At 45.9% G+C, this 14,580-nt stretch overlaps 1 protein-coding gene across 8 annotated transcripts in view; it reads left to right on the top strand.

Moving 5' to 3' along the window:
* RAPGEF1 (Rap guanine nucleotide exchange factor 1) overlaps positions 1–14,580 on the top strand; it is a 132,040-nt gene that overhangs the window by 52,141 nt on the left and 65,319 nt on the right. For 7 of the 8 annotated variants that reach the window (XM_017849912.1, XM_017849914.1, XM_017849917.1 and 4 more), the window contains exons 2-4: positions 2,867–3,006; positions 3,574–3,687; positions 10,703–10,881. In XM_017849912.1, coding sequence (XP_017705401.1) covers positions 2,867–3,006; positions 3,574–3,687; positions 10,703–10,881 — 433 coding nt within the window. The remainder of the gene's footprint in view (positions 1–2,866; positions 3,007–3,573; positions 3,688–10,702; positions 10,882–14,580) is intronic. The other variant, XM_017849916.1, reaches the window with a different exon arrangement.

Here is a 14,580-nt window from a genome sequence, read left to right on the forward strand (position 1 = left end):
CTCCATACCCATGGGTTCTGCAGCCTCTGATTCAACCATTTTCATGGTTCAAACATATGCAGGGAAAAACAATAAAAATAACAGTACAATAATGCAAATTTTAAAATAAAGTGTAACTATTTACATAACATTTATATTGTATTAGGTATCATAAGTAATCTAGAGATGATTTAAAGCATGTGGAGGATGTGTGTGCGTCATACACAAATATTCCGCTGTTTTATATAAGAGACGTGAGCATCGTGGATTTTGATCCCTGAAAGGGATCCTGGAACCAAGCCCCTGAGGATGCTAAGGTTCATATGATTTTCAAATAGAGTCATGCTCTGCATAACGACGTTTCAGTTAGTGACAGACCACATATCAGGCAGACCACGTTATAACATATACAAGGCAGACCACATTATAATCTTTTTTTTTTTTGAGACGGAGTCTTGCTCTGTCACCCGGGCTAGAGTGCAGTGGCCGGATCTCAGCTCACTGCAAGCTCCGCCTCCCGGGTTTACGCCATTCTCCTGCCTCAGCCTCCCGAGTAGCTGGGACTACAGGCGCCCGCCACCTCGCCCGGCTAGTTTTTTGTATTTTAGTAGAGACGGGGTTTCACCGTGTTAGCCAGGATGGTCTGGATCTCCTGACCTCGTGATCCGCCCGTCTCGGCCTCCCAAAGTGCTGGGATTACAGGCTTGAGCCACCGCGCCCGGCCATAATCTTATGGTCCATAAGATTATCATAGAGCTGAAAAATTCCTGTCGCCTCGCCTGATGTAGCCATCATAACATTCAATGCAATGCATTACTCATGTGTTTATGGTGATGCTGGTGTAAATGCACAGCGCATATGGTTATGTACAGTACATAGTACTTGATAATGATAATAAATGACTATGTTACTGGTTTATGGATTTGCTGTACTTTTTATCATTATTTGAGAGTATGCTTCTGCTTACTAAAAACAAAATGTTAACTGTAAAACAGCCTCAGGCAGATCCTTCAGGAAGTGTTATAAAAGAAGGCATTGTCACCGTAGGAGATGACAGCTTCATGCATGTTATTACTCATGAAGACCTTCCAGTGGGACAAGATGGGGAGGTGGAAGATGGTGATACTGATGATCCTGCCCCTGTAGACCTAGGCTGATTAATGTGTGTCTTTGTCTTTAATGAAGAGTTTTAAAAGTAAAAAAAAATAATAATAATGTTTTAAATAGAAAAAAGCTTAAAGAATAAGGATATAAAGAAAGAAAATATTTTTGCCAACCTGGGCAACCTAGTGAGACCTCATCACTACAAAAAGTTTAAAAATGAGCCAGGCATTGTAGCACTTGCCTATCATCCTAGCCACTCGAGAGGCTGAGGCAGGAAGATGTCTGAGCCCAGGAATTCCAGGCTGCAGTGAGCTGTGATCACATCACTGCACTCTAGTCTTAGCCAAAGAGTGAGACCCCATCTCAAAAAAACAAGAGAAAAATACTTTGTACAGCTGTACTATGTGTTTATATTTTAAGCTATTACAAAAGAATAACTTTTTTAATTAAAAGTTTATAAAGTAAAAAAGTTATAGTAAGCTAAGGTTAACTTATTGACGAAAGAACATTTTAAAAATAAATTTAGTGTAGGTTAGATGTGCCACGGTTATAAAATTTACCCTGGTGTACAGGAGTGTCTTAGACCTTCACATTTACTCCCTGATTCACTCAGAGCAATTTCTAGGCCTGCAGCCTCCATTCATGATAATGCCCTTCACAGGTGGAATTTTTAATCTTGTATACCATTTACAGTACCTTTCCTACATTTAGATGTGGTTGGATACACAAATACCATTGTATTGCAGTTGCCTGCAGTGCAGTACTCAGTACAGTACCGTGCTGTACAGATGTGTGGTCTCGGAGCAATGGGTATTACTTCATATAGTCTAGGTGTGCAGTAGGCTATCCCATCAAGATTCATTTGAGTATACTCTGTGACATTTGCACGACGAAGTCGCCTAATGATGCATTTCTCAGAACTTATTCCTGTCCTTGAGCAATACATGACTGTATTTTCTTTCATCCTGTGGGTTTGTTTGGGATTACAGGCTTGAGCCACCGCGCCCGGCCTGTTCATTTTCTTAGTAGTAGTATTTGCAGTGCAAAAGGTGTTAATTTTGATGAAGTCTAATTTTCTATTTTTTAATTTTGTTACTTGTGCTTTTGGTTTTGTATCTAAGAAAACATGGTTAAATTCAAGGTCACAAAAACTCCTGTTTTTTTTTTCTGAGAGGTTTACAGTTGTAACTCTTACATTTAGGTCTGATCCAGTTCAATGTCAGATAGGAGTGGCGAGAACAGATGTCCTAGTCTTAAATTCTTGATCTTTGGGGCAAGTCCTTCAGTCTTTCACCATGGCCCAGAGGGTTTTGAACACCTTTCTTCTCGTTCAGTCACTGCTGCCAACTCCAGAGCTTTGCACCTGTCACTTGTTGCAGTTTCCTAAAGAGTGAAGAGATTGATTCGAAATGGCCTTCCTTTCCAGTTCTCACCTCCTACACATCTGTGATTTGACTGGGTGTTCTTTCGTCTTAGCCAGTTCCCTTGGATGTTAGTTAGATCATCACACAAACTCTCTATGGACACTTGGGAATATTTGCAAGTTCTTTTTCCATATTTATTTGGACTGCCTTTGATTTCCACAATTCCTTGGTGAAAATTGCAAAAATTGAAGCATGTAAGCAGAAATGTTTTGTAATGGATCCATACGTCCTTTCCTTTGAAACCCTCAACAGCCAAGAAAAAAGATGGGTTTGGGGACGTTGCTCCTTTCCACAAAAGGTCAGTGAACTGTTGCTTCTTCCCACTCCCATCTAACAGTCAGTACCCTCTTTGTTTTCAGACTCTCAGCGTTCTCATCTCTCTTCCTTCACCATGAAGCTGATGGACAAATTCCACTCACCCAAAATCAAGAGAACGCCATCAAAGAAGGGAAAACCAGCTGAGGTGTCCGTAAAGATTCCAGAGAAGCCTGTGAACAAAGTAAGCTGACTCTAGGTGTTTCTCCTGGCCTCACCTGCTTCAAGCAGTATGAGTTTGTGCGATTTGTATGTTCCCTCCCTGGGGATTCAGCTTTCAGTGATTCATACCTACTTGGTAGCATTCCATGGGCGGGACCTTTGGTGTCCTTATAAAATAAGAACCATTAGGATGGTGAGTGTTTGCCATGTTAGCCAAGCTCGGTTGACTAGGACAGTTCTCCTTTTCCAGCTATGTCATCCTCTGGGCATTTAAAACAGCTCAGCACATCATGTCCACACCCCAGGCTGCTGCCTCCCTGCCCTGCAGTTCCCTACGTTGCCTTGGCGCACACTCAAACACAGGGAACTTTGTGATGTCCAGAACATCCATCATTCGGCTTTAGGGCCTGTGCTCTGAAACATGCAAACCCCTTGAGACCCAGCCAAAGATGTCCTCAAGAGTTAGTGGCCTCAGCAGGGCCAGTCAAGCCAGATATGTTGAAACAGCTATTGACTTTCATCAACCCCTCCCTTCAGCCTCAAACAGCCATTTCAAGCTCTGTAGGAATCCAGGTTTCCTCTCTTCCAGGAGGCAACAGACAGATTTCTACCAGAGGGCTACCCTCTCCCCTTGGATCTGGAGCAGCAGGCAGTAGAATTTATGTCCACCAGTGCTGTGGCTTCCAGGTCTCAAAGGCAGAAGGTCAGTGTAACATTAAGAACAATTGGGTTTGCCTTGCCTTCTACTGCAGAATCCTGGTCCATGGTTTTGGGGATGGAAAAAAAATCTGTTGCACTATTATTATGTTCAACTGGGTGGTGACTGTGGGCTGAATTGTTCAGGAAAGAGTCCAAGGGACCTTGGATAAAAGTGAGAGTTTATGCAAGGTCCCATGATCTTTGGAGAGAGCTTTGTGGCAGAAGCTCAGGGATTCTTTCTGGGGTTGGTTTGGGTGTGCTGCTTGGGTCCAACGGGTTCCGGGGGATGTGGGCGAGTCTCATCTCTCAAGACCAGCTGTTCCTTGAATTGCTAAGATGATCTGAATAGTTTAGAAGGGAAGAGGCTTCTGAAGCCTTCGAGTGCTTTCTTAGCCATCTCACAAGGCTGGTGGAGTGCAGTGAGACCGCCGCATAACCAAGTGCTCTCAGAGCCACAGACACCTATGTCCCTAACATTTATGGAGCCTTTTCTTGGCCCAGTGCTGAGTGCTTTACATGTGTCCTCTTACTTATCTTCATAGCAACCCTGATGTATGGAAACTTATTTTGCCAAAAAGGAAACTGGATCTATAAAAATATTAAGCATTTAGCCAAAGTCACACAGCAAAATGTTGGCGAAGTCAAGATTTGAATGCAGGCTGTCTGACGTCAGAGTCTGAATTCTTGAGATGCTACATTTCCTCTTTATGAAAGACAGAATTTTTAATATGTCGTGAATTTAAATATTAATCCTGACTCGTTACATAAAAATAAAACTAGGCTGGGCACACTGGTTCACACCTGTAATCCCAGCACTTTGGGAGGCTGAGGATGGGAGCATCACTTGAGGTCAGGGGTTTGAGACCAGCCTGGCCAACATGGTAAAATCCTGTCTTAAAAAAAAAAAAAAAAAAAAAAAAAAAAAAAAAAAAAAAAAAAAAATTAGCCAAGCATAGTGGCAGGCGCCTGTAATCTCAGCTACTTGGGAGGAGGCTGAGGCAGAGAATCATTTGAACCCGGGTGGCGGAGGTTGCAGTGAGCCGAGATCGTGTCACTGCTCTCCAGACTGGGTAACAGAGTGAGACTCTGTCTCCAAAAAATAAATAAATAAAATAAAACTAAACTTAGTAATGTAAAATAAAACAAACCTTGTAGACAGGTGTTATTAATCCTTTAGTGCTTATCCAAAGTATAATTTCTGTGTAGCAGAACTACAGTCACAGCCATCAGTTTAATGCAGCTGGTACAAGCTAGCCTGTTATTTAAATACATAATTCTTGAATTTTGCAATTCATCTATTTTTGTTTTTTATGTTGACCAGCAGAATATCTTAAAATTTTAGTTAAAAGTGGAGGAAAGTAAAGGTTTTAAATCTAATAGTCTTTTGTTGAAAATAGTTTTCTTGCCCCTCTTTTAACAAAAGGTGGCTGACAAGAGGGAAATAGTCAGTGTTTGCCAGATTGATCTAAATTCCAGATTGAAGAATAGTACAGTAGATTTGGTCTGTGCCACAGTTATTTTTTATTACAACCTGTTTATAACCTCTTGTAGCCGAGTTAGTATTAACTACAAATAGAGTGTAATTGTCATCCAACACTAGTCCAGGCAGGCAGAGTAAAATGATTCACTTACTAACAACGTTATTCTGCTAGTGAACTCTGATATGAAACTGTTCAGCCACTCAATTTCTGGGATTTCCCTGCTTTTTGTTGTTGTTGTTTTTGTTGTTTTTTGTTTGTTTGTTTGTTTTGAGACAAGAGTCTCTGTCGCCCAGGCTGGAGTGCAGTGGAGCAATCTTGGCTCACTGCAGTCTCCGCCTCCCAGGCTCAGGCAGTTCTCCCACCTCAGCCTCCCGTGTAGCTGGGACTACAGGCGTCCTCTACCACTCCTGGCTAATTTTTGTATTTTTAGTAGAGACGGGGTTTTGCCATGTTGGCCAGGCTGGTCTCAAACTCCTGACCTCAAGTGATCTGCCCACCTCATCCTCTCAAAGTGCTGGGATTACAGGCATGAGCCACCGCACCCGGCCGGGATTTTCCCCTTTGTTCATTTTTCCAAGAGAGATCATGGAGAAAAATTCAGTGCTAAAGTATACCCCTCATTTAGTGGGGTGCCTGTAAACCCCAAGGGCCATTTGGCAATGTCTGGAGACATTTTTGGTTGTTGCCATAGGAAGGCAAAGCAGATGTTACTGGCTTCTAGTGGGTAGGGGTTGGGAAGCTGCTAGACATCCTACAATATACAGGACAGGACAGTCCCCACATACAACAAAGAATTCTCTGCCCCAAAATGTCAGTAGTGCCAAGAGAAATCTGTTCTGTAGCAAGGAGCTATAGATGCGATCTTCACCCAAGAAGGAATGTTATCCCCTTTTTCGTCATTGCCCATTAGGAAGGGCTGGATGACTGTGCTCTGTCCCAAGCCACCTGTATGGGACAAGTAAATGCAAACCTGTTGCTTTGTGGAGGCCCATGGACAGAACCAGAAGCGTTGAGAAACCTGCCAGAGTACGTGGACTTAGAGGATTATGTCCAAGAAACCTTACAGTGGGTCTGTCATCTGCTGCCCTCGTTGATTATTCATTAGCTCTCTTACCACTTAGGGAGTGATTACATACATTCTTATTTTACTTCAGGTCGTATACATGGCTTTCCCTGCTCAGATACGAGGGAAATGGAAGTGCAAGGAGATGAAAGTACATTTTCAGATTCGCTGCTACTTCTCAAGGGCTCCTCCTTGCCCCAGCCCTGTCCTGGGTGGTTTCAGGCACGCTGTCTTATTTACTCCTCACCATAATTGTGTGGGAAAGCTTTTATTATTCCCACTGTGCAGACAGTGTTGGCCCTGGTGCACCTTTTCTTCATCAAAATCTGTTTTTCTCACTATATTCTGTTGTCTTCCCAGACTGATTCCATATTAGCAGTCTCTTGCATCTTCTTAGTGAATTTTAAAATTCAGAGTACATTGTGATGAGCTTCTAAACTTTTTTGCAACCTTTTAACAAGTCTAGCAGTAAGCTGCAGTGCTAAAGTGGTAGAGGAAATTTAGCCACATACTGGGAGTCCAAAGGTATAATTACAGTGAGCAGTGAGCAGGGGGTCCTGGGAGGTGTGAGTGCCCCATCTCTGAGGGCATTTGGACAGAAGTTGGATCCCAGGGCTCTTGGGTGGATTCCTGAAAGCCCTTCCCCTTCAGCTCTTCAGATCTTATGAAATAGAAGCAGGGAGCTGCTGCTGCCGGACAGCCTGGTGGCAGGTGGTGATTTGGTGCTCTCATTGTAACCAATATCTGTGTTAGCCATGTCTTCTTCCTAGGCCTCACTGTCCTGGGCTAATGGAGAAGAATGATGTTGCTATGCCATTTTTTTTAAAATCCTACAATTCTAGTGTTTTGTTATACTGATTGTGACTTGCCCTCCCCTCACTCTCCAGCTTAACCCACATTTTCCGGTTACACTGTCCTATAGTGTGGAAATGAGGCTTGCGTTGCTGTGGAGAGGGGAGGCACCAGGGCTGCAGATGGGACAAGGAGTGACAGGGCAAGTTGGAGTGTCCCGGATGCAGCACAGCTGTGGGGAGAGAAGCATCTGGAGAGGAGGGCCAGTGTTCCTCACCCCGCCATCTCCTGTGACGGCACATGGCTGTGGAGCCACAGCCTGGGCGTCAGGAATGAATATGACCCACAGGGCAGGAAAGGCAATGGGGGTTTTCTGTCCACCTCTGCCATCTTGGTCTTAGTTTACTCGTTTATTAAATGAGATCTTTAGACCAGGGGATCTCAAATCAACCTTTTAACTTCAGCACATTTCTGATCTGGTCTTTCTTTTCCTTTCCATCTCTCCAGGCTCTGAACTCAGACAGACCAAGTTCAAATTCCGTATCTGTCACTACAGCTGTGTGTCCTTGGGCAAGTTGCTTAACCTCCCCCACACCCCACCAAGCCTCAGTTTCCCCACCTGTGAAATAATAGTATCCACTTCACAGGGTGGTTGTAACCTTCAAACAAAATAGCCTGTATAAAATCCATAGCATGGTGGGTGCCTCCATGTCCCCGATGAATGGCAGCTACGATCTGGCCTGTTTCTTCCCTTTCCAGATGTTCCCATCCTAGGCCCTCTTTCTCTGCTTTATTACTGCCAGGTATATGGTCTCTGGTGTTGGTATAGTGCCTGTTAAATGTTGTGAACCACTTCCATATGCATTCTCATTCAGTCCGCCACAGTCACCTCTTTAGTTACATGGGGCAGATGTTATTCTCCCCATTTTGTGCATGACAAGCCCGAAGCCCAGTAGTTGGCCTTGTCTCTAAGCCATCCCCAGACACAGACAGCCTGATTTAGTTTCCAGGCTTATGTGGACCAACGATGGCAACCCATCCCTCACAGCAGGAGGGGTGCACAGGTGAACGCACCTGCCCTCAGGTTATGCAACGAGGCACCTTCAGCAAAGCCAAGGCATGGAGTCCCCAGTCCGAACCAGTGCTGGATGTGGGTGCGTAGCTGTGAACTCTCACTGCCAGCTGCATTCACAAGGAGCCCCAGCTTGACAGCTGAAAGGCTGGAGAATGCACAACACTCAGAGGCCATTAATTCTGGGAATGGAATCTGAGTTCTCGGAGGCAGCCTGGCTGTGCTACATTACATTGTTTGCTCCTTTAGGAGGAGCCCAGGGCAGCCCGACCTTTTTTTTTTAATTTTATTTTATTTTATTTTATTTTTTTGAGATAGAGTCTCACTCTGCCACCCAGGCTGGAGTGCAGTGGCCAGATCTCAGCTCACTGCAAGCTCCACCTCCCGGGTTTATGCCATTCTCCTGCCTCAGCATCCCGAGTAGCTGGGACTACAGGCGCCTGCCACGTCACCCGGCTAGTTTTTTGTATTTTTTAGTAGAGACGGGGTTTCACCGTGTTAGCCAGGATGGTCTCCGTCTCCTGACCTCATGATCTGCCCGTCTCGGCCTCCCAAAGTGCTGGGATTACAGGCTTGAGCCACCACGCCCGGCCAAGCAGCCTGACTCTTAAACGGCTGATTTGATCTCTCCGCAATGGCAGAAAAACTCTCTGCTCTGAAGTGCCTTGCCGCTTTCGAGTGCCTCCCATCTTCAGATTAGCCACTTTCTCCCCAGCAAACCTGATGACACATCTTCTTAAAATGTTTTCTGTTCCTCACCAAGTTTCATCATTGGTGGTCTCTAACACTTTCTGATGTGCTAAGGTGGCAGTGTTACTGTCATAGTCCTCTTCTTGCCTGGCTGACTGTGGCTTTAGGCACATCTGAGGTCTGTTGGCACTGCGACTCCTTCACCCTCAGGTTCCACCCTGCCCCAGGCAGATGACATGAAGCAGAGAGCTCTGGTCCACAAGGTGGAAAAGCAAGCGCCCAGCCTCTTGGAAACAGACCATAAACAAATCTGTCAGGTAGTGAAAAGAGAAGAATAAAGCCAGGGTTCAGGACCCAGGGATGGGGATGAGGAGGGGCACTTCCCCACCCGCGGAGAATTGTGTCTTCTGGTCTATGGGACACCTTCTGGGAAAGACTCTATGGAAGAAATGACCCGGTCTTTTGCACATTGACTGACTAAAAGTAGCCATTTATAGATTTTTCTTTTGACATTCCCATAAAATAAAAGCCTCCACTATTGAACTGTTTTCTACTTAAAATGATATTCTGCACCTTTTTTTAAACTTTGGTTTTTTTTTTAATTGAGACAGTGTCTCACTATGTTGCCCAGGCTGGTCTTGACTCCTGGGCTGAAGTGATCCACCCGCTTTGGCCTCCCAAAGTGCTGGGATTATAGGTGTGAGCCACCTCACCTGGCCAGTCTGCACTGTTTTAGAAGAAAAGAGCTAGTGTTCAGAATCATAAGTACTTTTTATTAATTTCTACCATTTGTTTGTATATTTATATTGTTTAAATCACCTTTTTCTAGAAATTATCTTCTTGCCCTCAGTTGTTTTTATTTACATCCTCTAGACTTCTGAGATCCTGCAGGTGGCTGTTTGCCTCATACACACCCCTCTTAATTTGCACTAGACATGTAATTGACTACTTGAGTACACTGTCCATTTTGGGATTTATCCATTCTGTAGACTACTCTTTTTTTTTTTAAAAGGACAACCTCCCAAACCAGAACAGGTTCAGAGATTCCATTTCTGTAGATTACTCTCAGCCTCCTTCCCCTGCCAGCCAGCTGAGACCTGGATCATTGACATCTGGGCAAGTAGAGGGGAAGTTGGAGAGAAGAACAAAAGGGGTGTGTAGACCCACCAACTGGATCCAAGGCCCCTCACGGTCAGGGAGAAAAGCTTGGGGTTGTGGCTTAAGCACTGGAAAGCGCAGGGCTCTGTATTTTCTCTTTCTCTCAGGAGCAGAGGGAGCATGAATGCTGCTGGCGCCTGCTGCATGAGTAGTCATTGAATCTTGAGAAGCAGTGTCATCTACTCTGGCTTCTCTGCCTTCTCTCCCCAGACTTCCTGCCCCTTCTAGCTGTGGGGACTTCAGTGGGGTGAACAATCTGAGAACCTAGTGAGGAGTCCTCAGGGAATGGGTTTCAGCCCTTCATGCCCCGGACTGGTCTTACACAGTCCCTCAGATCTTTGAAACAAAAGCCTGGAGTTTCTTGATGTGACTTACAGGATACAGATGTACCATGGGCCTTGACTGTTGCTTCTCCAAGTTATCAGCAAACTAGTCCTTAGTCTACTTAATGGGGTCAGTGGTGGTCTGTCAGTGTGGCTGATGAGGACAGACAGGAGAAGTGGTTTTCAAGACCTCAGAGTCTGGAAAGGGAATTCAGAAATTTCTGGATGAGCTTTCTTGGTCCAAGCCCCCTTCTTCCTTCAGCTCTACCCTCTGTCTCCTGATTACAGTCCTTAGAAAAATGACCTGGCTTGGTTTCTGTAGCAAGAGCCTTTCCATTCCTATCGATCTCAGGCTGGTTTAAAGAAAATGTTCCTTTATTTTTTCAAAATAGCTCCCTTTAATCTCTCTCCTCCTCCTTATGCTGAACGTCTCCTTTCAGAACCTGAGCTGGCTGGAGGAGAAAGAGAAGGAAGTTGTCAGTGCCCTGCGCTACTTTAAGACCATTGTGGACAAAATGGCAATTGATAAGAAGGTACTGGAGATGCTTCCAGGGTCAGCCAGCAAGGTGCTGGAGGCCATCTTACCCCTGGTGCAAAACGATCCTCGAATTCAGCACAGGTGAGTGGCTCTGACGTCCTTGGCTGTATCAGAACAATGGAAGTCTTGGAGGCATCTTGGTTTGGTGGCACTGGAAACTCAAGGTTCCTAGGAACCTTGAGGAAAAGGACTCCATCACCCCTCATCCTTCCCCTGACCCATCCCCCCACAACTGTCCCTTGATGCCATCTCAGAGTTGAGGTCACTATTACTCCTGAAGCCCGGGACACATCTCTGCCATCCCTAGGGATGTGGCCACAGTGTAAGTTTGTGGTCATTTCTTTGCCTTAGCTTATTGGCAGTAGTCACATTGGTTTGGATACATTTCTCCTGAAGCCGTCAATCACCTAACATGTCCACTCAGTCCTATCAGTGTCCAGCTGCTTAGATGATTAGGCCAAGAGAGGCAGGTAGGGAAGCCCTGTTAGAGTGTGGGCCGCGCAGCGCTTAACTGTGTCAAGCCAGGACACCTCCCAGACTTGGAGCCTGGATTCACTGCAGGTGGGGGGAGCCTGTTTTGAATGAAACTTTTTGAGTTTCATTATCTGTCAGCTGGAAGCTACTGTTTCCAGTCATCACCCGAGGCCCTGACTGAAGAGCACCAGCAGGGCCTCCACCTGCATGAGGCTCTTCGCAGGCTTCACTGGCAGGAGCTGGACTGAAGGCTCACAAGCTAAGAGTTTTCTGGTACCTTAGACCTTGGGGGTTACACAGCAGCCTGGAGGCTGCACAGGGAGGCAAAGAAGCACAAGCTGGGAGAGAGAGGAGGGACCCTGTGGACCAGCGCCATTACTGGGGTTATTGGGTCCAGGGCGGGCCTTATCCAAACAGGCCTCCTGCAGTGAGCTTTAATTGGTGGGTTTAAAGCAAGCAGGCATGCGTTCAGGAGGCGCAGCCTGTGACTAAGAGGTGGTTACTTTAAGTTCTCAGGCAAATGGTCTGTTTAAAGGAGCAGTAGGTAAGCCAGGAGCCAGCCTGCTGGCGGGCAGAGATGCCTTTAGTTTCTGTCTGGCCACCGGCTAGAGCCAATCAGGTGGGATGTAGTATTAGGAACCTTGTCAAGGGTTCGTGAGCCCTACTTCTGGTATGAGAAAGCTAAACATATTTTAAAACAGATGCTGAGGCAACATAAAATTACAAGCACTCCGTGCAGGGGACATGGAGCGAGCCTTTACCCCAGGAGGCTTTTGTTGGGTAATACTTTCATTGCTGGAGTGCATTTTCCTCTTACAGGTTAGTTAGCAGCTTGTCCTGTATTTATTGTTAAATGTGAAAAGAAAAGCAGTACCAAATGTAATCTGAATTGAAAGCCTAGCAGGAGCTTTTTCTTAAGAGGCTGGCACATTTTTTTGTTTTTCTTCCATGGTACCTGTTCAAGATAAATGCTTCTCTGTCACAATTCCCCAAGATGGCTTAGTGTTCATTTAGCCCCGTGAGGCTAAGCTTTTATGAACTGCTTTCAGAACTTGGCAATGAAGTTCATAGTTTTCTTCTTCTGGGGGATAAAGCAAATAATGTCTTTATTTATAAGAAACTCTGCCCTGGCGCTTCCACCCTGGAGTTTCAGCTGACCCGTGGAGACTGTGGTCTTCTGGCCAGAAGCTCGCTGGCACTGGTTGGTGACAGGGAGGAAGCAGGACATGCTTGTCTTCACTCTGTCTTTTCCAGAGTCAATCCAGCTTCAGCTCGTAGAAGGGTTCGGTGCTGGGCTCCTGGGAGTGAATGGCGACATCATGCCACAGTCAGATGTATGGTTGCCCTTTTAGAACATGTTCTTGTGGACCTGGTCTCAAGTGGTGGTCTCTGCCTTGGAAGAGTTAAAGTCTAGTTGAAACAAATCAGCTCCCTCTGTTCTATGATACAGCCCTTGTTTTATGGTACAGAGAGGAAGCTCTGTTGGAGTTTGAAGAAAGGAGAGCTACGTGGGTGTTGGACTTGATCTGATGAAACCTCGACTGGGTAGTTCTTGGAGCCCGACCTGAGGGAAAGCAGCAGTTGGATTAGCAGTGGGGGCAGGAGAACAAGAGCAAAGGAACTGAGGCCACTGGGCCTGGTGTGTCCCAGGGAGGGGAGGGCAGCGACTCGGGCAGTCATGGGCAGAGGGTATACGTCCTAGGGCGTGGGTGAGAGGGGAACAGTGGGAAGAGGGGAGTGATCACTTCACCCTGCACCCTCAGGCGCTAAGCCTCTTTGGGAGAGGCCAGGATAGTGTCCCCTGGACCCTCACACCCAGAGTGTGGTGCTGCTAGCAGTCTTGCTTCCCGGATCCAGGGCACTGTTTGGAGGTAGGTCACTTGCAAACTCTGGGTAAGAATTGATCAGGTCACATGGTAATGGCTGGGGGTATTTTGTGTCTGTTGAGGGGTGGCTCTGAATTGACATTGAATGTCTAGAACCATTTCCTAGAGGAGAAAATGGGAAGTGCCTGGGTGTGGCTGTAAGGACCCATGAAATATGGTTTGTTTTCTGGTCGTCCTTTGACTAATCCTGTTGAAGGGGTTTTCCTTCTGAAATTCTTTCAGGCTAGTGGAGGTGGCTTTTTGGTCTCCCACAGTGATTGGAAATACCTCCTCAGATGCTCCTTTTAGATGCTTTGCATTATCTCTTTCCTCCCTAAGGGCAGTTTGCGAGCTGGAAGGTCCTTTCCCGTTTCTTCTGCGAGGCGGGTCCTTGCAAGCAGGCCCTTTGCCGCCCTCACCTCAGTTCCTGGGACGGTGATAAGCTGGCCTCCAACAAGCAGCTGGCTCTTAGCATGAGCTGTGAATGGAGGATTCCCGAGTGAGGCACCCGGAGGCCCATATGAGAGCAACAGTTACACTCGTCACACGCGGAGGGCTTTGCTCCATTGTGGAAATGAGCCAGCAGCTGGGCCTCAGATGGCATTTTTATAGTCCTCAACTCTCCTTCCTTTCTTATGTCTTAGCCCCTTGACACAGGAATCTTCTGCTTCCAAGCTAATGACAGGAAGGCTGGACATTTCCAGCACCTTCAGGGAAACGTTAGCATCCAATGCAGGCAGAAAGGAAGTAGTGAATAAAAGTGTTTCACCTCTTTCACCTCACCGTTACCAGCAGTGTAACAGTGAGATGTTTTCTCCGGTGGAATCCTCCTGCAGCACCTCGGGAAGGCCGCAGGCTTCTGTCAAGAGGCCTCACCTGGCCTTGCCAGGAAGCAGAGCGAGGTGCAGCCCGGCCGTTAGAAGCACATTCCCCTGCAGGATGAGCTTAGCTCTGGTCCAAAACCCCAGGAGAGACTGCAGGGTCTTTGTTTTCCCCTCTCCATCCTCTTTCCTAAGAGAGTAGTTCCAACAACAAATACTTTCCATCCATACCATCTTCTAAAGTAGCCCGATCCTGGCTTTCTCGGGGCTCCTTTGGGAATTTTGTTTGTTTGTTTTAATGGACTTGATAAGTTTGCTTTCATTCTTTTCAAAAGAAAAAGAAAGTTTGCTTCTGACCCTTTCGTTCTGTTGGAACATGCAGAGTGGAACGCCTGGCTAAATGGAAACTTGAGATCCCTTGCAATAATTGTTTCCTCCTTACCTGATTCTGAAGAGCTCCTCATTAAAGCACTATTTGGTCCACATTTTTGTTTTAAGTGGCTTTGTTTTTAGAACTTGTTTAAATCCTATCTTACAATATTATATATTTTCCTCAAAGTTACATCTTTGGCTCCTAAATGTCTGCATCATTTTGGTTTTTTTTTTTTTTTTTTTTTTTT

The sequence above is a fragment of the Rhinopithecus bieti genome, unplaced genomic scaffold (assembly GCF_001698545.2).
Source record: "Rhinopithecus bieti isolate Rb0 unplaced genomic scaffold, ASM169854v2 scaffold_31823, whole genome shotgun sequence".
Lineage (NCBI taxonomy): Eukaryota > Metazoa > Chordata > Mammalia > Primates > Cercopithecidae > Rhinopithecus > Rhinopithecus bieti.